General features: G+C 36.7%; 1 protein-coding gene across 1 annotated transcript in view; it reads right to left on the bottom strand.

Moving 5' to 3' along the window:
• LOC148948560 (aminopeptidase N-like) overlaps nucleotides 1–22,117 on the bottom strand; it is a 200,755-nt gene that overhangs the window by 97,648 nt on the left and 80,990 nt on the right. The window contains exon 8 of the mRNA XM_089094466.1: nucleotides 2,298–2,457. Within this exon, the coding sequence (XP_088950592.1) occupies nucleotides 2,298–2,457 (160 nt within the window). The remainder of the gene's footprint in view (nucleotides 1–2,297; nucleotides 2,458–22,117) is intronic.

The raw sequence follows: 22,117 nt of genomic DNA, 5'->3' as shown, positions 1-22,117 counted from the left end.
TGTATTTGGGGAAAAGGTGGGCGTGGGGGGGGGATTAGTTGCCCTCAAATCACTTTCGACTATTAAAAAACGTCCTATCCCTTTGAATTTCAAATTGAATGAGCCCTTTTTCAAGTTTCTACGACAAAGATTTCAATAAAAACCTTATATGCCCCCAGGGTATAACTTATAATCCTTGCCCTGAGGGTTGTGGGGGAGGGTCGTCCTCAAAAATATATTTTAGATCTGGAAATCAACTACGCTGAACAAAATGGGTATCTCAAAATTTGTATTGGATGTGTTTGGGGGAATGATGGGCATGGGGGGTCTAGTTGCCCTCCAATCTTTTTTTACTATTAAAAAGGGCACTAACCCTTTGAATTTCCAATCGAATGAGCTTTTTTTGAAGTTTCTACGACAACGCCTTCTTTAAAAACAATATATGCCCCCATGGCGTAACTTAAAACCCTTGCCCTGAGGGCTGTTCAACTATTAAAAAGGGTACTAGCCCTTTTAATTTCCAATCGAATGAGCCTTTTTTGAAGTTCCTACGACAGCACCTTCTATTACAACCTTCTATGCCCTCAGGGCATAACTTAAAGCCCTTGCCCCGAGGCTTGTGGCGATGTGTCCTCCTCAAAAATATATTTTCTATCTGAAAATCAACTATGCTGAACAAAATGGCTATCTCTAAATTTTAATTGGATGTGTTTGGGGAAATGGTGGGCGTGGGGGGGGGGGGCTAGTTGCCCTCCAATCACTTTCGACTATTAAAAAGGGCACTAGAACTCTCGATTTCCAATCGAATGAGCCTCTTTTGAAGTTTCTATGACGACCCCTTCCATATGAAGTGCCCTGCTCTAAAGGAAAAAAATAAAAAATAGTACACTGTGCCAACATCGTTCTCATATGCCCTCAGGGCATATCTTAAGACCCTTTCCCCGAGGGTTGTGGAGGAGTGTCCTCCTCAGAAACATATTTTCTATCTCAATTTCCTATCGAATGAGCCCTTTTCAAAGTTTCTATGACAACTCCTACGATACGAAGTGCCCGGGTGGAGAAAAAAAAACACATTTTGCCCACATCGTTCTTTACTTACGTTCTTTACGTTCTTTACTATGAAAAAAAAACCTTGGAAGTACCCTCCGTATCCGTTATCTCTTATTGGCCCAGAAAATGGGTACTGACACAGAAACCTGTCCGATAAGTCATGTCCCTTCTGTAGTACTAGATACCTGCCCGTGGTAAGTCATGTACCGTTGAAACTGCACTGTATATTAAGTACCCTCCGTATTCGTTCTCTCTGATTGGGCCAGAAAATGGGTGTTGCCTCAGAAACCTGTATGGTAAGGCATGTCCCTTCTGTAGTACTAGATATCTGTCCGTGGTAAATCATATTATGCAATCACTTGTAGTATTGCGTACATGGTTACTACTAACATGCTAAGTGTATGCTGATTCTCCTTGGGGTGCATCAGCAATATCTTAGGAACAGCTTAAGAGATTAAGTTATAACTTTCAAGGCACGTTGAACAGTGAATGCTTAAAGTTTCAGAGGATGCTGAGGTGATTTTAAGCGAAATCAAAAGACAGTGTGTGCATCCAAGTTATTAACAGAGTATATCTGGAATATCTTAGGAGCGGGTAAGGGTCAGAATATGGAATCAAAATACACTATGTACATCTAGATTATCAGAAGGACGTAATTGCAATATACCACAAGTGGCTAATGATATTTAGGTGGACCTTTAAGGGAATGTTGAGGGCGTGTTGAAATAAATCAAAAGCCACTAATTAGAACTATTAGATAAGAAGTATATATTTTAGTTTTTACGCCAGATACATGAGAAACTAGAGACATATTTATTATATTAACCAAAACCAAAACTTTGGCAATCAAAAACGAAAAGAAATTAATTACAAAAAAAAACTGTTCTTAAAACAATTTTTTCAAAGAAAAGTAGAGTTATTTTAAACTTCAGACCAGTAGAAATTAATTCCTATGATAATTCAAACTCAAGGCGACCAAATATTACTATTAAAGGATAAATAAAAACCAAAAGGAACAAAAACAAAATAAACGATCGTAGAAAATATACAGATAGCAGTTACTAATAAAGATAAGGAAATAAATCTTAATTCGAGTTAAAATTAAATTAATGTTGAATTAAAACGAACAAAAATTACTACATAGTAATACACTACAGGAGTTTGGTTACTACCCTTGTGTTTAAAGCTTGCTGCGTCTTGTTGCTATTTAAAAGAGTTATATAACCAAATTCACTCAAAAACAAATCTGCAATGAGCCAATTACTTACTTTTTTCATACGCAATGGAATCAAAAACACCATCAGCCTCATCATTGCTATCGACAGGAACGTACATTGGTCTGCTTGTATCCAATGAATCTGGCCCTCCCATCACATATTGCTTAGTATCAACGACAAACATTTCCTCCTGTGGCCATTCTGATCTCGCCTTAAATAAAGACGTTATACAAATAACACTGAATTAGGATATAATATGAGGTTTCAACATTTCCTCCTGTGGCCATTCTGATCTCGCCTTAAATAAAGACGTTATACAAATAACACTGAATTAGGATATAATATGAGGTTTCAAGATTTAACGTGACTCTAATGAAATTTAAATGGCGGTACATGCAGTGTAGTAGTGCCCTATTGTATTGAAAAGATAGAAAAAAAAGAAATTCAAACAAACTAAGGAATTTGCGAACCAATGACAATTCGCTGCAACCCTTTTACCCGATCTGAGCATCCCTGTTACTGCTTAACAGGGAGAACCAGTTTAGATAGCTTGGTATAAGTTTAAAAAAAAAACACTAGCCACAACTGTCAGCTAACTTAGCTTCCTAACTAATCTTGCAAAAATTATCTTGCATGCAGTATAACCCAGAAACAGTTAAACGACCTATGCATATCATAGATAATATTCATTGCGGACACAAGCAAGGGGAGGTCTGGGGAATCTTTCCACGAAAACTGGGGAATCAAACTATGCTTAGTTGCATATAGTAACATCATATTACAATATTTAAATTAGCCAAAATTAAAAGTGTAAAAAAAGCCAGATATTTTTCATTAGTTAGGCTGATACTTTCAAGTACAACATTTACGGCTGATTTCCAAAGCTATGTGTTCTAAAATTAGGATCCGGCATTTACCCCCTGAAAAATTCCCTCCAAAGAAAATCCCTCCAATAATTCCCCTTGGGAAATTCCCCCACACGCAAAATTGAGCAGCCAAAGAGGAAGCCCAAAATAGGTACCTGAAAATGTCGATCAGATGTCCTAAGGGGTAACAAAAGGACCAGATATCAAAAACAGTCTTAGGACAGAGGCTGGTTGGTCTCCAATCACTTTCTACTAAAAAAAAAAAAAGGACTAGAACTCGCAAAAATGTCCGTATTTTTCCTAATAAAAGATAGTATCTGTAAGCAATGGACAAATTGCAAAACTTGCAGCCCTTTCCCTAAACTCTATGGGAAGGAGGGGGAGGGGTTATCATCCCCAGAGGCATATTTGTTGCACCTTTCAATTATGATGAACCAAGTGGCTATCTCAGAATGTCATTCGGGTGTCTTTGGGGGACGAAGGGGTAATGGAAGAGGGCTAGTTCCACTCCAATCTGTTTGGTCACTTAAAATGGCACTTAAACTTATAATTTTTTTGGATGGGTCTTCCCCCGATCTTCATGGACCCTTTATTTGATACGAACATCCCTGGGAGAGAGTTATTGTAAGTTTGATTTAATTTAGATAAATACAGAATTAGTTCTAAGGGAGAGACGAGGGTAGGGTGGAGGTAGAAATCGATATATAAGCCCGAGGACCGTATCCAAGACTTTTGTCTGTTGTTGTTGTTTTGGCGGGGGGGGGGATGGGTACAAAAATACTTAAAAAAACTCGGGGAGGGTATTTTCCGCTGGGGAGTACTTTCCAGTTTGGGGGTATTTCCGGCATTTACCCCCTGAAAAATTCCCTCCAAAGAAAATCCCTCCGACAATTAGTAGAGGGGGAGGTGCTACTCCGGGACGAACACCGTGCTGCCATCTACAATTTAGTTTAATGCTGACGGGACATAATTTATTCAAGGATTATCGATCGAGTCTAATGGGGGTCAAGGTCAATCGATCTGTTGTTGTTGTTGTTTGGCCATAACACAGTTCCTTGTAACGAAATGTAGGTAAGGAGCGACCCGGCTCAATAGTAACCAAAACTCTAAAAAAGGAAGTTTGATACCAATAGATAAATCAAAGGAATCAGATTTCTATGCTTATTTCAAATATATAAGTTTCACTAAGTTTAGTCTGATCCATCAAAAGTTACGCGCCTGAGAAAACTCGCCTTATTTTTGAAAAAAAGAGGAAACACCCCCTAAAAGTCATAGAACCTTAACAGAAATCACACCATCAGATTCAGCGTATCAGAGAACCCTACTGTAGAGATTTCAAGCTCCAATATGCAAAAATGTGGAATTTTGTATTTTTTGCCAGAAGAAAGATCACGGATGGGTGTTTATGTGTTTTTTTGTTGTTTTTTTCCCAGGGGTGATCGTATCGACCCAGTGGTCCAATAATATTTCTAGAGGGCTCATTCAAACGGAAATTAAACGTTCTAGTGCCCTTTTTAAGCGACCAAAAAAATGGAGGGCAACTAGGCCCCCTCCCACACTCATTTTACTTCCCAAAGTCACCTAATCAAAGTTTTGAAAGAAGCATTTTTTTCAATATAATCGACGGATACATTAACTATGTCTTTGGGGACGATGTACTCCCCTCGTTTCCGAGGTAGGGTTTGAAAGCAATGAGCTTTGACTATTATTTACATGTCGTGTTTAGTATTGGAAAACATACAGACGTTTTCAGGTTTTTTTTTCTTCTGGCGGTGGGGGGGGGGGGGGTTGGTGGCTACGTGGGAAGATATTTCCATGGAAAAAATTTCATGGGGGAAGGGACATTGCTAAGAAGGGGGCGCCGGATTTAAAAGCATTATTTAAAAAAAACGATCAGAAATAAAAAAAAAACAAGTTTTCAACTGAAAACTTTTCAACATCAAAACTTAAAACGAACAGAAACTATTACGTATATGATTGTGTTAACCCCCTATTCAATACCTCGCTCTTTACGCTAAAGTTGTTTTAGTACTTTCACAAGAACTATTTATTCTAATTAACGGCCTTTGTGATTAACGGTTCATTCTTAAAGAATTGGGAAAAAATTCGAACTGTAGCGTAAAGAGCAAGATATTGACTAGGAGGGCGAACCCCCCTAATATACGTAATGAAAATATACGAATATAGAAGTTTATTACGTAAGTTCATTCGTAAGTTACGTATATTCATTACTAATAAAAACGTTCGTAAATAAAATTAAACAACCTTCGGGAAAGCCATTTAGCCAAAAAAAGTAAAATTAATATGCAAATTTCGTTTTAATTATTCATGTACAGTGATCCAAAATCACAGCCGCATTAATTTAAAAACGTTCAGAAATTAAATTTAAAAAAACAAGTTTTTTTTAACTGAAAATAAGGAGCAACATTAAAACTTAAAACGAACAGAAATTGTTCCGTATATGAAATAGGCTACCACCTCCTCAACGCCTCGCTCTTTACGCTAGAATTTGACTCTTGCTCACAACTCTATTTTTTAAAACAATAAAAAAGCTTTAGCGTAAACAGCGATGTGTTGAGGAGGGGACAGTCCCTTTCATATACGGAATAATTTCGCTTCGTTTTAAGTTTTAATGTCGCTGCTTACTTTCAGTTAAAAAAACTTTTATCTAATCAAAGAAAAAAAACGATGGCGAAACTAACAACAGAGATGAATGTTTGTCCACTCAGAGCGCCGGCTTATTTATGTAAAATAATAATAGTATCGATTTATATTGATGTTTGTTCTGTTTTTTTTTCTATTTATCCTAAGAGTTTATGTAGCAGATTCTAGAAAAATCATTATTTCTGTGAATCAGCCACTTTTAAGGGAGTTTTTTTTAGGGATATAGGCACAATTGCAAGATTTTATTGCGAGGGGGGGGGGGTGATAAAACAGCAAAACGTGCCACAAATAAACAGACAAAATGAAAAATATCAGAGATTACAAACTGAACCATAAAAATCTCGTGAGTCCGGGGATTTCATGGGTCTTTGCCCTCAACTCTTATGGACAAGCTTGGGGATATATAATCTGAAAGCGAAAATTAGAAACAAAATACAGATTATTTGAAAAACAAGTGAGAAATATAAGGGATTATATGTATTAATATATTAGGAGGAAGGGGATGAGTTTGAACCCTCCCCCCTCCATGTGAACGTCTTATTAGTCAACTTTGAGTTACGTCCCAATAAAGGAGTGGTTGCTAAACTTAACATTAGAACTTGTATAACCTGAGATATCTCCAGATATCCCTTCTTATATATTTTTACTTCAAAGACAATTTGTACAACCCTATTGTTTCATGTGCTCAAAGGTTATTATTTAACAATAATGAGTTAGAATTATTAAAGCTATTATTAAAAATTAACTCTTGGCGGGAGATGTGAAAAGAGCGTTGTGATATGGGGGGAAGTTCTTTTTTTTTGGGGGGGGGGGGGTTGGTAACTACAGGATACATTTAAAAACTGCATATATGATTCTTGACATGGTACCTGTGTATTATACCGACCACACTCAAGGAGTGAAGTTAGGTTAATCATAATGGAATATATCAAAATATGATGAAAATATAATACGTTAGTAACAAAACTATGGAAACTACTCAAGAGAATTATGGAAAGCAGGCCGCCCAGAACCCATTATATTAAATATTTAACCTAACCAGTTCTATATATTAAATTTTTCCATAAAATATACCTACAGAGTAGTTTATCTAACTCAAACTATGCTGATTATCTCCGAGTGAGTAGTGATAGGTCAATTAAAGGTAGCGGAAAGTCCCCCCGCCATACAAGCAGACAGTACTCCCTTTTTGTGTTAATCTAAGATATCAGACAGATAGAAATCACCATGCCTTAAAAATTCATCTTTGGTTTTTTTTTTTTTTAATGTTGTAATCAGAATCACCATAACATGAAAATTCGTGCTGTTCACGAAACCATGGTTTTGGTGTTAAATATCATGTTTCTGTTAAAAGTCCTGTCTGTTTTCATGGTATGGTGATTCATTTCCTGGTAGGCAGTTACGAAATTCTGTCTGTTAAGCAAATTTGTTAGGCGTGGTTGTTTTATGTTTAACCTTGAACACTGGAACAAAAACTCTGACAATCAGTTATTCAAACTGTTATGGATGTTTCAATGCTAAACATGATTCTTCATTATGGTATGATTATAGGAGTTGACAGAAACGAAAATGGTAAACCATCTGAGGGAATGCTAACTCCTATTCAGAGATACATATTTTTTTTTATTTGGGCGATTCTCAACTGCATTCGGTATAATACACAACTACCATTTGAACAGTGTTGTAAGATCCCCTATCCCAACCCCAAGGACCCCCTCCCCCCAACTTTTTGCTCCTCCCCCCAAACCCTGCCCCTAACCCCCTCCCCAACCCCCTGATAACCCGCCCCCCTCACCCCTCCAACCCCGCTCCCTCCGACCTCCCCCCTTCCCCCACTTTTTTTTTAACATGATATATTTTTTAATTTTTTTTTCATCTCTTAAAATGACATGTAACATACTTACAACAACAAAAAAAATCAAATTTAATATTTTCCAAATTCAAAATGCGAATGATGTAGAAATGTTAGTCGTGACTTTTACTATTAGAAAAATACTGTTTGTAGTAGCACTTTTTTTTACTAATTTTTTTTGGACGTCGAAATTATTCAACTATTTTTTATTTATTTTTTTATTTATTTTTTTTTTTTATTTAACGTATCTTAAAATAACATAAAATACGCTCACGGCTCTGACAATTGCACTCTATGCTTGCTCAGACACACGATGCAGCTTTCCCACTGGTAGTCTATGGCCAGTAATCGATACTACCTAGTTTATTGCATGTATTAATTCAGTTTTTTTACGCTGTGGAACGATAAGCACATAACTAATATCTATAAGGAAGTGAGGATGAAGCATTTTAAGAAAATGTGTTCACATGATAGTGTTATTGTAGCATCGAATGCTGACAAGGAGAAGTATTTAAGCTATGAAATAAGTATAAGTGGTAACACTATCGGAAACGTATGCGTGCATTGTCATGACAGTAAGGAATTAAATTTCTTTGGAGTACCAAAAAAATTCAACTCTTATGATGGTGGATATGCGAGATTGAGATCTCCGGAGATTATTGCACTCAAAGAGAATGCCAACATAAAAATAATAGTTGCTGAAGAGGGGCATCTTCTTGCTAATACTTGTGGTAACATGTTACCCAGTGTTAAACCATATCGTCAGATTTCGGGTATTAGTATTCAACGGAAGATCGAAAGAAGAAAGGCGCACTCTTTTACTAATATCATAAGCCATATCTTGTGAACGGGGCGGAACTGTTACCTGTGTAAAAATAATGCGATAGTAGACATCGAAATTGCCGGAAAAATAAAAAGGGCATTGCTAGAAAATATCACTAAAGAATATAAAGATGAATCGATGAAAAACAAAGTGCCAGCAAACGTTACTACCATTGATCAAAAAGTCAATGAACCAAATAATGGCAAAGATGAAATGGATATTGATCTTGGGGATGAACTCCCAGTAAAAATATGTTCACATGATAGTGTTATTGTATCATTGAATGCTGACAAGGAGAAGTATTTGAACTCTGAAACAAGTACAAGTGGTAGCACTATCGGAAACGTATGCGTGCGTTGTCATGACAGTGAGAGTTAAGATTTCTTTGGAGTACCCAAGAATTTCCATTATACACATTCTGGATATGCGAAAGTATCATTTCCAGAGATGATTGCATTCAAAGAGAATATCAACATAAAAATAATTGTCGATGATAGAGGACAACTCCTTGCTAGTGTTGCTGGTAACACATTACCTACGGATACATCCTATCGTCAGCTTTCAGAAATTAGCATTCGACGGAAGGTCAAAAGAAGAAAGGCCTACTGTTCTACTAATATCATAAAACATATATTGTCTACGTGCCGGAATTGTTACATGTGTAAAAATAATGTGATAATAGACAGCGAGAAAATATCACTAAGGAATATAAAGATGAATCAATGAAAAACAAAGTGCCAGCAAACGTTACTACCATCATTGATCAAACAGTCAATGAACCAAATAATACAAAAGACAAAACGTATATTGAACCTGTCGGTGACATACCAGTAAAAATTGAGTATGACTAAAAATGGAATAATGATTATTCTACTGATTACGAACTAAAAGAAGACAATAGCTACAGTATCAAGATAGAACATGGTGAACTATTTTATGGGACAGATTCAAAATGTCCAAAGTTGTTCATTGATATTAATAATGTATAAAAATGTATCTACCATATATTTATATTAATATCATACATGTCATTATTTCATTAAAAATATATTATCTATTACTTTGTTATATTTCCATTATTTCTAGGGTACGCTAGCAGAATCATAGAGCTTTTATTAGAAACAAAAACACATAAATATATGGATTCTGACATACAAACTGACATCAATTTACATGTTTCACGAAGAGAAAAAATCAGCCTGCAACAAGTTTAATGAATAAAAGAAACATCAAGCAACAACTTCCACGAGCCAAAAAATCAATCAGCATGCAACTTCTTCCATTAACAAATTCAGTTTCACGAAGAGAAGAATCAAAGTACAAGTTTCGAGAAGAGAATAAACAAAATCACAGTGCAACACGTTTCACGAACAAAAGATCACTCAACAAGTTCCATAAACATAAATCAGCGTGCAACAAGTTCCATGAACAAAACCAGTTTTCTCAATGAGGAAATCATTGTAGAAGTTTCACAAAGAGAAAAATCAACATTTAACATGGATCACGAACAAAGAAATATGCATGCAATAAGTTGCATGAACAAAATTAGTTTCACTGGGTAGAAAACAAATCAATGTACTTGTTTCACGAAGAGAAAAAATAAATATGCAACAAGTTTCAGGAATAAAAAATCAGCACGCAACAAGTTTCACGAACAAAATAAGTTTTACGGGGAGAAAAATCATTGTTTAAGTTTCGCGAAGAAAAAAATTCAGCATGAAACAAGCTTCACGAAGAAAAATCAGCACTCAACCAGTTCCACAAACAAAAATCAGGAAGGGCAAGTTCCACGAACAAAATTGGCTTCCAGAGACGAAAAAATCAATGTGCAAGTTTCACGAAGAGAAAAATCAACATGCAACAAGTTTCATGAACAAAAAACCATCATGCAACAACTTCCATTAACAACAATCAGCACGCAACAAGTTCCTTGAACAAAATCAGTTTCACGATGAGAAAAATCAGTGTACAAGTTTGGTGAAGAGAAGAAAAAGCAACATGTAAAAAGTTTCACGGACAAAAAAAAATCAAAACATAACAAGTTCCAGAATCAGAAAAATATGCATGCAGTATGTTAAATGGACAAAATTAGTTTAATGAGGAGAAAAAAATCAGTGTACATGTTTCACGAAGAGAAATAATCAACATGCAACAAGTTTCACGAATAAAAAACAGCAAGCTACAAGTTCCACGAACTAAAAAACAACAATCATCACGCTACAATTTCCAATAACAAAATCAGTTTCACGAAGTGAAAAATCAATATACAAATTTTGCGAAGAGAAAAAAAATAGGATGCAACAAGTTTCACAAACAAAAAGAAAATGATCACTCAACAAGTTCCACTAAACATAAATCAGCATGCAACAAGTTCCAAAATAAGCATGCAACAAGTTTCACGAAGAAAAATTAGCACTCAACATGTTCCACAAACATAAATCAGCACGGTCAAGTTCCTTGAACGAAATTGGCTTCAAGAGAAGAAAAAAAATCAATGTGCAACAAGTTTCAAGAAGAAAAAAAAATCAGCACGCAAAAAGTTCCAGAATCAGAAAAATATGCATGCAGTATGTTGCATGGACAAAATTAGTTTTAGGAGGAGAAAAAAAAATCAATGTACATGATTCACGAAAAGAAAAATCAACATGTAACATGAATCACGAGAACAGAATATGCATGCAATAAGTTCTATGAACAAAATTAGTTTCACTATGTGGAAAAAAATCAAGTTTCATAACCATCATGCAACAAGTTCCATGAACAACAATCAGCACGCAACAAGTTCCTTGAACAAAATCAGTTTCACAAGGAGAAAAATCAGTGTACAAGTTTCACGAAGAGAAAAAAGCAACATGCAACAAGTTTCAAGTTTGAGGTTACCACTCCAACCTCCCGACCTCCTAGGTGGGAATCAGGGCCTGATAAGTACGAGTGCTCCCAAGCTATGGTTGGGGCCTCGGAGCGAGGATTCACGCCCCGGTTCCTAGCGAGCCGGGAGGAGAGCCCTAAGTTGCACCTCACAGTGGTGGAGTGGTGTAACATTCTATTAGTAGCCTAGCCCGACAAATAGAATGGCTAACGCAACGGGGCGCCAAGGGTCTGGGGAGCCATTGGTCAAGTCAATTCCTATGAAACACCAATGGATATTGAAGATCAAATGCAGAGAGATACTACTATTACGGCGTTCGCGGTAGCCGACGCGGACCCGGTCAGGGTGGTGCCTGGCCCGACAAGTATGCAAGCCGCCCGATCAGGAAAACATCTGAATATTGGCGCGTGGAATGTTCGCAGCTGCAAGCTGGAATCCACGCAACTGCTCCTTGCAAGGGAGCTGCAAAAGTATAAAATCAAAGTTTGTTGTCTGTCAGAAACAAGACTTAATCATGTTCTGTCCAAAAAGTTGACCGTTTCCGAATCGGACTCATTCCAGTTCTATAACTCGGGTCCCAATGATGGTTCCGGCCAGCAAGGAGTTGGGTTCTTAATAGACGGTCCTACTGCATCATGTGTCACCTCTTGGGATCCATTGTCACCAAGGATCACCATAATCACACTGAGAGGCCACATTAGCCACATAGCCATAATCGCTGTGTACGCTCCGATAAGGGACAGTAGTGACGCGGTCAAAGATGCCTTTTATTATGACCTTCAAAGAATCATCGACAAGACACCAAGGCGTGACATGCTCTTTGTAGCTGGAGACTGGAACGCCCGGCTTGGCAGAGTAGACCCCGACACAGCAGCAGTTATTGGCCGCCACACCGTTGGTGACAGATGCCTCAATGGAGAAAGGCTCTTACAGCTAGCCAGATACAACAACCTATACGTCACAAACACTCTCTTTGAGCACATGAGACTCCACCTCGTTACATGGCGTTCGAACGACGGCGTAACAACAGCCCAGATCGACCACATCTTAGTCAGCAGAAGATGGAGGAGCTCCTGCACAGATGCCCGGGTATACAGAGGAGCAGAAACAGGATCTTTAAATGGATCCGACCACTATCTCCTCACTTGCAAAGTCCGTCACCGCCTTAGTAGGCAGAAGCGACAGAAGGCAGGGAAGCGCTACGATGTTTCGAAACTAAGATGCCCGGAAATCAAAGCCGACTTCGAGTTAAAGCTAAGCAACCGGTTCGAAGCCTTGAATCGTCTCTCACTCGTCGATGAAGATTGGGCGCAGATAAAAATTGCGACACAGGACGTAGCTGAGGAGGTGCTTGACCAAAAAAAACGAAAACAGCGAGTCTGTATCTCTGACCACTCCATAGAACTAGTTAAGAAGAAGCGACTCCTAGTGGGAGGTGCAAAAGAACCCTTAAAAGTAGCCTGCAAAGCAGTTAAACAGTCACTGAAACGGGACAGAGAACAGTACTGGTCAGATCTGAAGAATGAGTTGGAACAAGCGTCCAGGAGCCACAACAGCAGGAAAATGTTCAAACTCCTGAAAGAAGCGACAGGAAAAGCTCCTGTAGCGGTTGACACACTGAAAGATAAGTCTGGAGAACTCATCCGAACAGAAGAAGGACGCACGGAACGCTGGCTAGACCATTTTCCTTAGCTACTGATTCCTGTCAAATCCCGGTGCGATTTACTTACCTTCTTGAATGCTGCTAGAGATCCCTACGTAGTAAACACTCGACCCGCTAAGTATTGTAGACGTAGAAAAGGCGCTGAAGTGCATAAAAAACATTAAGACTCCAGCAGAGGATGGGATCCCTTCTGAAATGTTCAAGTCCTCACCAACTCTACTATGCCACCTAACCGACCTTTTTGTCCAGGTGTGGACGACAAAGACCTTCCCAAAAGACTGAAAAGTATCAGTCCTCGTTCCGCTATACAAAAAAGGAGATAAGGCCATTTGCGGAAACTATAGAGGTATCTCCCTGATCGACCATGCCATGAAGATCTTCTGCGCCATTCTTTTGAATCGATTCAAAGACGCACGTGACAAGTTGACCCATCCTGAACAAGCAGGATTTAGACCGGGCAGAGGCTGTCCAGAACAGATATTGACGATTCGTCTCATCCTTCAGCAGTACAGCAGGTTTCATCTACCCCTTCTCATTGCCTTTATTGAGTTTGCAGCTGCCTTCGACTCTCTCATCAGAGAGGAGCTATGGAGAATTATGGCTGAAGACGGTGCGCCACAGGAGATCATTGAGATACTCAGAAGTGCGTATAAGGACATTGAGACTTGCGTCCGTGTTTCCGGCAATTACACCCCTAAGTTTCCAGTTGAGTTTGGGGTAAAGCAGTGATACCCCCTGTTGCCTTTATTATTCAACTGCGCGATAGATTGGATCATGAATAATGTAATAAGAAACCACAGCGGAATAGTCTTCGGACAAATCGCTGGTTTTCGCCAGTCCCTGACAGATTTGGACTTCGCAGACGATATTGCTGAGCTGGAAACTACCGCCGACAGCTTACAAGGCATGATCGACGATGCCTATGAGGTCTCAAAGCACATCGGACTGGCCATCAGCGGCGCAAAGACTAAAGTATTGGCTCTCAACCAACCTGCTCCTTGCCAAGTTACCCTCGACGGTGAGCCAATAGAAAACGTTGAGGAATTCAAGTATCTTGGCTCTATCATAACACCAGATGGCGGAGCTGAAAGAGATATCTCTGCCCACATAGCAAAAGCCTGGGGAGCCTTTACTAGTCTGAAAAAAGCATTATGGACCAGACGGGAGATCTCAACCAAAACAAAAGTCAGAATCTATGGTGCAACTGTTCGAGCAGTACTACTGTATGCTTGAGAGACATGGCCGATCAAGACTGAAGATGCGAGAACTTTGGACGTGTTCAACCACCGCTGCTTTCGTTACATCCTCCGCATTAAGAGATGGGACAGGATTTCCAATAGTGAAGTAAGGAGTCGCTGTGGCCAATCAGAAGAGCTATCGCTTATCATTAAAATACGTCGCCTGAAGCTCCTCGGCCATACATTGCGCCGTCCCGAAGGCACGATATGTCGAGACGTCCTTGTCTGCAAACCAGCCCCCTCCTGGAAACGTAAACCAGGAGGACAAAAGAAGAACCTGTGGCAAAAATTCAAGGAGGACCTGGAACCGTGGGGAGGATTCAGGAGACACGGTCGGAGATGGGACAAATACTGGATCGCCGGAGAAGCTGCAGCCGACAGGTCCAAGTGGTCGTCGGAAGTCATCCCAAGATCCTTTGGTGCCGGGTAGGACAGTTCATCGTCTAGTTCCCGCCGAAAGTAAAAAGTAAGTAAGTAAGTTTCAAGAACAAAAAAAAATCAGCACGCAACAAGTTCCAGAATCAGAAAAATATGCATGCAGTCTGTTCCATGGACAAAATTAGTTTTAGGAGGAGAAAAAAGATCAATGTACATGTTTCACGAAGAGAAAAAATCAACATGCAACAAGTTTCACAAATAAAAAACAGCAAGCAACAAGTTCCACGAACTGAAAAAAAACAATCAGCACGCAACAAGTTCCATTAATAAAATCAGTTTCACGAGGTGAAAAATTAATGCACAAATGTCGCGAAGAGAAAAAAACAGGATGAAAAAAGTTTCACAAAAAAATAATCACTGACCAAGTCCCAAGAGTGACAATCAGCACGCGACAAGGTACATTAGTAAAAATAGATTTCTCAATCATATAAATAATTTTAGATGTTTCACGAAGATAAAAATTAACATGTTACATTAATAACAAGCCCAGAATATACATACAATAAGTTCCATGAACAAAATTAGCTTCAATATGTGGGAAAAAAACCAAGTTTCATAACCATCATGCAACAAGTTCCATGAACAACAATCAGCACGCAACAATTTCCTTGAACAAAATCAGTTTCACAAGGAGAAAAATCAGTGTACAAGTTTCACGAAGAGAAAAAAGCAACATGCAACAAGTTTCAAGAACAAAAAAAATCAGCACGCAACAAGTTCCAGAATCAGAAAAATATGCCTGCAGTATGTTGCATGGACAAAATTAGTTTTAGGAGAAGAAAAAAAATCAGTGTACAATCATTGAGAAACAAAACCAGTTTTCTCAATGATAAAAATCATTGTAGATGTTTCACGAAGAGAAAAATCAACATGTTACATGAATCACGAGAATAGAATATGCAAGCAATAAGTTCCATGAACAAAATTATATTTACTCTGGGGAAGAAAAAAGTTTCATGAACAAAAAAAGATCATGCAACAAGTTTCATGAACAACAATCAGCACGCAACAAGTTCAATGAACAAAATCAGTTTCACGAGGAGAAACATCAGTGTACAAGATTCACGAAAAGAAAAAAAACAACATGCAACAAGTTTCACGAACAAAAAAAATCAGCACGCAACAAGTTCCAGAATCAGATAAATATGCATGCAGTATATTCCATAGACAAAATTAGTTTTAGGAGGAGAAATTTTCCAATAACTGCATTCATGTTAGGTTCGATTAGGTTCACTTGGCGTGGCACGCCACGCCAAGTGAACCTAATGGAATATACTGCATGCATATTTATCTGATTCTGGAACTGGTTGCGTGCTGATTTTTTTGTCCGTGAAACTTGTTGCATGTTGCTTTTTTTTTCTTTTCGTGAATCTTGTACACTGATGTTTCTTCTCGTGAAACTGATTTCGTTCAATGAACTTGTTGCATGCTGATTGTTGTTCATGGAACTTGTTGCATGATCTTTTTTTTGTTCATGAAACTTGATTTTTTTCCACAGAGTGAATTTAATTTTGTTCATGGAACTTATTGCATGCATATTCTATGCTCATGATTCATGTTACATGTTAATTTTTCTCTTCGTGAAACATCTACAATGATTTTTATCATTGAAAAAAACTAGTTTTGTTCAAGGAATTTGTTGCATGCTGATTTATGTTCGTGGAAGTTGTTGAGTGATGATTTTTTTTTGTTTGTGAAATTTGTTGCAGCCTGTTTTTTTTCTATTCGCGAAACTTGTACAATGGTTGTTCTCCTCGTGAAACTGATTTTGTTAATGGAATTTGTTGCGTTCTGATTGTTTTTTTTAGTTTGTGGAACTTGTGGCATGCTATTTTTTATTCGTGAAACTAGTTGTATGTTGATTTTTTCTCTTTGTCAAACATGTACATTGATTGTATTTTCTCCTCCTAAGACTAATTTTGTCCATGCAACATACAGCATGCATATTTTTCTGATTCTGGAACTTGTTGCGTGCTGATTTTTTTTTGTTTGTGAAACTTGTTGCCAGATTGCTTTTTTTTCTCTTTGTGAAAATTGTACACTGATTTTCCTCCTCGTGAAACTGATTTTGTTCAAGGAACTTGTTGCGTGCTGTTTTTTGTTCAAAGAGCTTGTTCCATGATGGTTTTTTGTTCATGAAACTTGATTTTTTTTCCCCATAGTGAAACTAATTTTGTTCATGGAACTTATTGCATGCTTATTCTATTCTCGTGATTCATGTTACATGTTGATTTTTCTCTTCGTGAAACATCTACAATAATTTTTATCATTGAGAAAACTGGTTTTGTTCATGGAGCTTGTTGCGTGCTGATTGTCGTTCAAAGAACTTGTTGCATGTCGGTTTTTTTTTCATGAAACTTGATTTTTTTTTCCACATATTGAAACTAATTTTGTTCATGGAACTTATTGCATGCATATTCTATTCTCGTGATTCATGTTACATGTTGATTTTTCTCTTCGTGAAACATCTACAATGTTTTTTATCATTGAGAAAACTGGTTTTGTTGATGGAACTTGTTGCATGTTGATTTATGTTCGTGGAACTTGTTGAGTGATGATTTCTTTTGTGAAACTTGTTGTAGCCTGTTTTTTTTCTCTTCGCGAAACTTGTACATTGATTTTTCACCTCGTAGAACTGATTTTGTTAATGAAACGTTTTGCGTGCTGATTGTTCTTTTGTTTGTGGAACTTGTTGAATGCTGTTTTTTATTTGTGAAACTTGTTGCATTTTGATTTTTTCTCTTCGTGAAACTTGTACACTGATTTTTTTTTTTTCTCCTCCTAAAACTAATTTTTCCATGAAACATACTGCATGCATATTTTTCTGATTCTGGAACTTGGTGCGGCCTGATCTTTTTTGTTCTTGGAACTTGTTGCATGTTGCTTTTTCCTCTTCGTAAAACTTGTAAACTCATTTTTCTCCTAGTGAAAATGATTTTGTTAAAGTAAAGTGTTGCGTGCTGATTGTTTTTCATGGAACTTTTTGCATGATGGTTATGAAACTTGATTTTTTTTCCCCATATTGAAACTAATTTTGTTCATAGAACTTATCGCAGGCATATTCTGTTCTCGTGATTAATGTTACATGTTGATTTTTATCTTCGTGAAACATCTACAATGATTTATATCATTGAGAAAACTGGTTTTATTCATGGAACTTTTTGCATGCTGATTTATGTTCGTGGAACTAGTTGAGTGATGTTTTTTTTGTGAAACTTGTTGCAGCCTGTTTTTTTTCTATTCGCGAAATTTCTACATTAATGTTTCACCTCGTGAAACTGATTTTATTAATTGAACTTGTTGGGTGCTGATTGTTTTTTTTAGTTCATGGAACTTGTTGCATGCTGTTTTTTATTTGTGAAACTTGTTGCATGTTGATTTTTTCTCTTCGTGAAACATGTACATAGATTTTTTTTCTCCTCCTAAAACTAATTTTGTCCATGAAACATACTGCAGGCAAATTTTTCTGATTATGGAACTTGTTGCGTGCTCATTTTTTTTTGTTCTTGAAACTTGTTGCATGTTGCTTTTTTTCTCTTCGTGAAACTTATACACTGATTTTTCTCCTTGTGACACTGATTTTGTTCAAGGAACTTGTTGCGTGCTGATTTTTGTTCATGGAACCTGTTGCATGATGGTTTTTTGTTCATGAAACTTGTTGCATGTTGATTTTTCTCTTCGTCAAACTTGCACATTGATTTTTTTCTCTTGTACACTGATTTTTCACTTTGTGAAACTGATTTTGTTCAAGGAACTTGTTGAGTGCTGATTGTTGTTCATGGAACTTGTTGTATGATGGTTATGAAACTTCATTTTTTTGTTTCCACATAGTGAAACTAATTTTTTTCATGGAACTTATTGCATGCATATTCTATTCTCGTGATGCATGTTGCATGTTGATTTTTCTCTTCGTGAAACATCTACAATAATTTTTATCATTGAGAAAACTGGTTTTGTTCATGGAACTTATTGCAGGCATATTATATAATAATGATTCATGTTACATGTTGATTTTTCTCTTCGTGAAACATCTACAATGATTTTTATCATTGAGAAAACTTGTTTTGTTCATGGAACTTGTTGCATGGTGATTCATGTTCGTGGAAGTTGTTGTGTGATGTTTTTTTTGTGAAACTTGTTCCAGCCTGTTTTTTTTCTATTCGCGAAATTTCTACATTGATTTTTCACTTCGTGAAACTGATTTTATTAATTGAACTTGTTGCGTGCTGATTGTTTTTTTTTAGTTCATGGAACTTGTTGCATGCTGTTTTTTATTTGTGAAACTTGTTGCATGTTGATTTTTTCTCTTCGTGAAACATGTACATTGATTTTTTTTTTCTCCTCCTAAAACTAATTTTGTCCATGCAACATACTGTAGGCACATTTTTCTGATTATGGAACTTGTTGCGTGCTCATTTTTTTTTGTTCTTGAAACTTGTTGCATGTTGCTTTTTTTCTCTTCGTGAAACTTATACACTGATTTTTCTCCTTGTGACACTGATTTTGTTCAAGGAACTTGTTGCGTGCTGATTTTTGTTCATGGAACCTGTTGCATGATGGTTTTTTGTTCATGAAACTTGTTGCATGTTGATTTTTCTCTTCGTCAAACTTGCACATTGATTTTTTTCTCTTGTACACTGATTTTTCACTTTGTGAAACTGATTTTGTTCAAGGAACTTGTTGAGTGCTGATTGTTGTTCATGGAACTTGTTGTATGATGGTTATGAAACTTCATTTTTTTGTTTCCACATAGTGAAACTAATTTTTTTCATGGAACTTATTGCATGCATATTCTATTCTCGTGATGCATGTTGCATGTTGATTTTTCTCTTCGTGAAACATCTACAATAATTTTTATCATTGAGAAAACTGGTTTTGTTCATGGAACTTATTGCAGGCATATTATATAATAATGATTCATGTTACATGTTGATTTTTCTCTTCGTGAAACATCTACAATGATTTTTATCATTGAGAAAACTGGTTTTGTTCATGGAACTTGTTGCATGCTGATTTTTGTTCGTGGAAGTTGTTGAGTGATGATTTTTTCTGTTTGTGAAATTTGTTGTTGCCTATTTTTTTTCTCTTCGCAAAACTTGTACATTGATTTTTCACCTCGTGAAACTGATTTTGTTAATGAAATTTGTTGCGTGCTGATTGTTTTTTTTAGTTCGTGGAACTTGTGGCATGCTATTTTTTATTCGTGAAACTAGTTGCATGTTGATTTTTTCTCTTTGTGAAACATGTACATTGATTGTTTTTTCTCCTCCTAAGACTAATTTTGTCCATGGAACATACTGCATGCATATTTTTCGGATTCTGAAACTTGTTGCGTGCTGATTTTCTTTTGTTCGTGAAACTTGTTGCAAAATTGCTTTTTTTTTCTCTTCGCGAAACTTGTACACTGATTTGTCTCCTCGTGAAACTGATTTTGTTCAAGGAACTTGTTGCATGCTGTTTGTTGTTCAAAGAAATTGTTGCATGATGGTTTTTTGTTCATGAAACTTTCCACATAGGTTTTTTTTTCCACATAGTGAAACTAATTTTGTTCATGGAACTTATTGCATGCATATTCTGTTCTCGTGATTCATGTTACATGTTGATTTTTCTCTTCGTCAAACATCTACAATAATTTTTATCATTGAGAAAACTGGTTTTGTTCATGGAGCTTGTTGCGTGCTGTTTGTCGTTCAAAGAGCTTGTTGCATGATGGTTTTTTTTTCATGAAAATTGATTTTTTTTTCCACATAGTGAAACTAATTTTGTTCATGGAACTTATTGCATGCATATTCTATTATCGTGATTCATGTTACATGTTGATTTTTATCTTAGTGAAACATCTAAAATGATTTTTATCATTGAGAAATCTGTTTTTGTTGATGGAACTTGTTGCATGCTGATTTATGTTCGTGGAACTTGTTGAGTGATGATTTCTTTTGTGAAACTTGTTGTAGCCTGTTTTTTTTCTCTTCACGAAACTTGTACATTGATTTTTCACCTCGTGAAACTGATTTTGTTAATGGAACTTGTTACGTGCTGATTGTTTTTTTAGTTCGTGGAATTTGTTGCATACTGTTTTTTTATTTGTGAAATTTGGTGTATGTTGATTTTTTCTCTTCGTGAAACTTGTACACTGATTTTTTTTTTCTCCTCCTAAAACTAATTTTATCCATGGAACCTACTGCAAGCATATTTTTCTGATTCTGGAACTTGTTGCGTGCTGATTTTTATTATGTTCTTGGAACTTGTTGCATGTTGCTTTTTTTCTTCGCGAAACTTGTACACTGATTTTTCTCCTTGTCAAACTGATTGTTGTTCATGTAACTTGTTGCGTGCTGATTCTTGTTCATGGAACTTTTTGCATGATGGTTATGAAACTTGATTTTTTTTCCACATATTGAAACTAATTTTGTTCATGGAACTTATTGCATGCGTATTCTATTCTCGTGATTCATGTTACATGTTGATTTTTATCTTCGTGAAACATCTACAATGATTTTTATCATTGAGAAAACTGGTTTCTTTCATGGAACTTGTTGCATGCTCATTTATGTTCGTGGAACTTGTTGAGTGATGATTTTTTTTTGTGAAACTTGTTGCAGCCTGTTTTTTTCTCTTCACGAAACTTGTTCATTGATTTTTCACCTCGTGAAACTGATTTTATTAATGGAACTTGTTGCGTGCTGATTGTTTTTTTAGTTCGTTGAACTTGTTGCATACTGTTTTTTATTTGTGAAACTTGTTGCATGTTGATTTTTTTCTCTTCGTGAAACATGTACATTGATTTTTTTGTCCTCCTAAAACTAATTTTGGCCATGCAACATACTGCATGCATATTTTTCTGATTCTGGAAATTGTTGCGTGCTGATTTTTTTTTGTTCTTGGAACTTGTTGCATGTTGCTTTTTTCTCTTCGTGAAACTTGTACACTGATTTTTCTCCTTGTGAAACTGATTTTGTTCAAGTAACTTGTTGCGTGCTGATTCTTGTTCATGGAACTTGTTTCATGATGGTTTTTTGTTCATGAAACTTGTTGCATGTTGATTTTTCACTTCGTCAAACTTGCGCATTGATTTTTTTCTTCTCTTGAAGCCAATTTCGTTCAAGGAACTTGACCGTGCTGATTTATGTTTGTGGAACATGTTGAGTGCTGATTTTTTGTCGTGAAACTTGTCGATTGCTTATTTTGAAACTTGTTGCATGCTGATTTATGTTTAGTGGAACTTGTTGAGTGATCATTTTCTTTTTGTTTGTGAAACTTGTTGCGTCCAGTTTTTTTTCTCTTCACAAAACTTGTACATTGATTTTTCACCTCGTGAAATTGATTTTGTTAATGGAACTTGTTGCGTGCTGATTGTTTTTTTTTTAGTTCGTGGAACTTGTTGCATGCTGTTTTTTATTCGTGAAACTTGTTGCATGTTGATTATTTCTCTTCGTGAAACATGTACACTGATTTGTT

This window comes from Artemia sp. Qi Xiang Cuo, chromosome 9 (assembly GCF_049724085.1).
Source record: "Artemia sp. Qi Xiang Cuo chromosome 9, ASM4972408v1, whole genome shotgun sequence".
Classification (NCBI taxonomy): domain Eukaryota; kingdom Metazoa; phylum Arthropoda; class Branchiopoda; order Anostraca; family Artemiidae; genus Artemia; species Artemia sp. Qi Xiang Cuo.
This window is presented reverse-complemented; position numbering and strand designations above follow the sequence as displayed.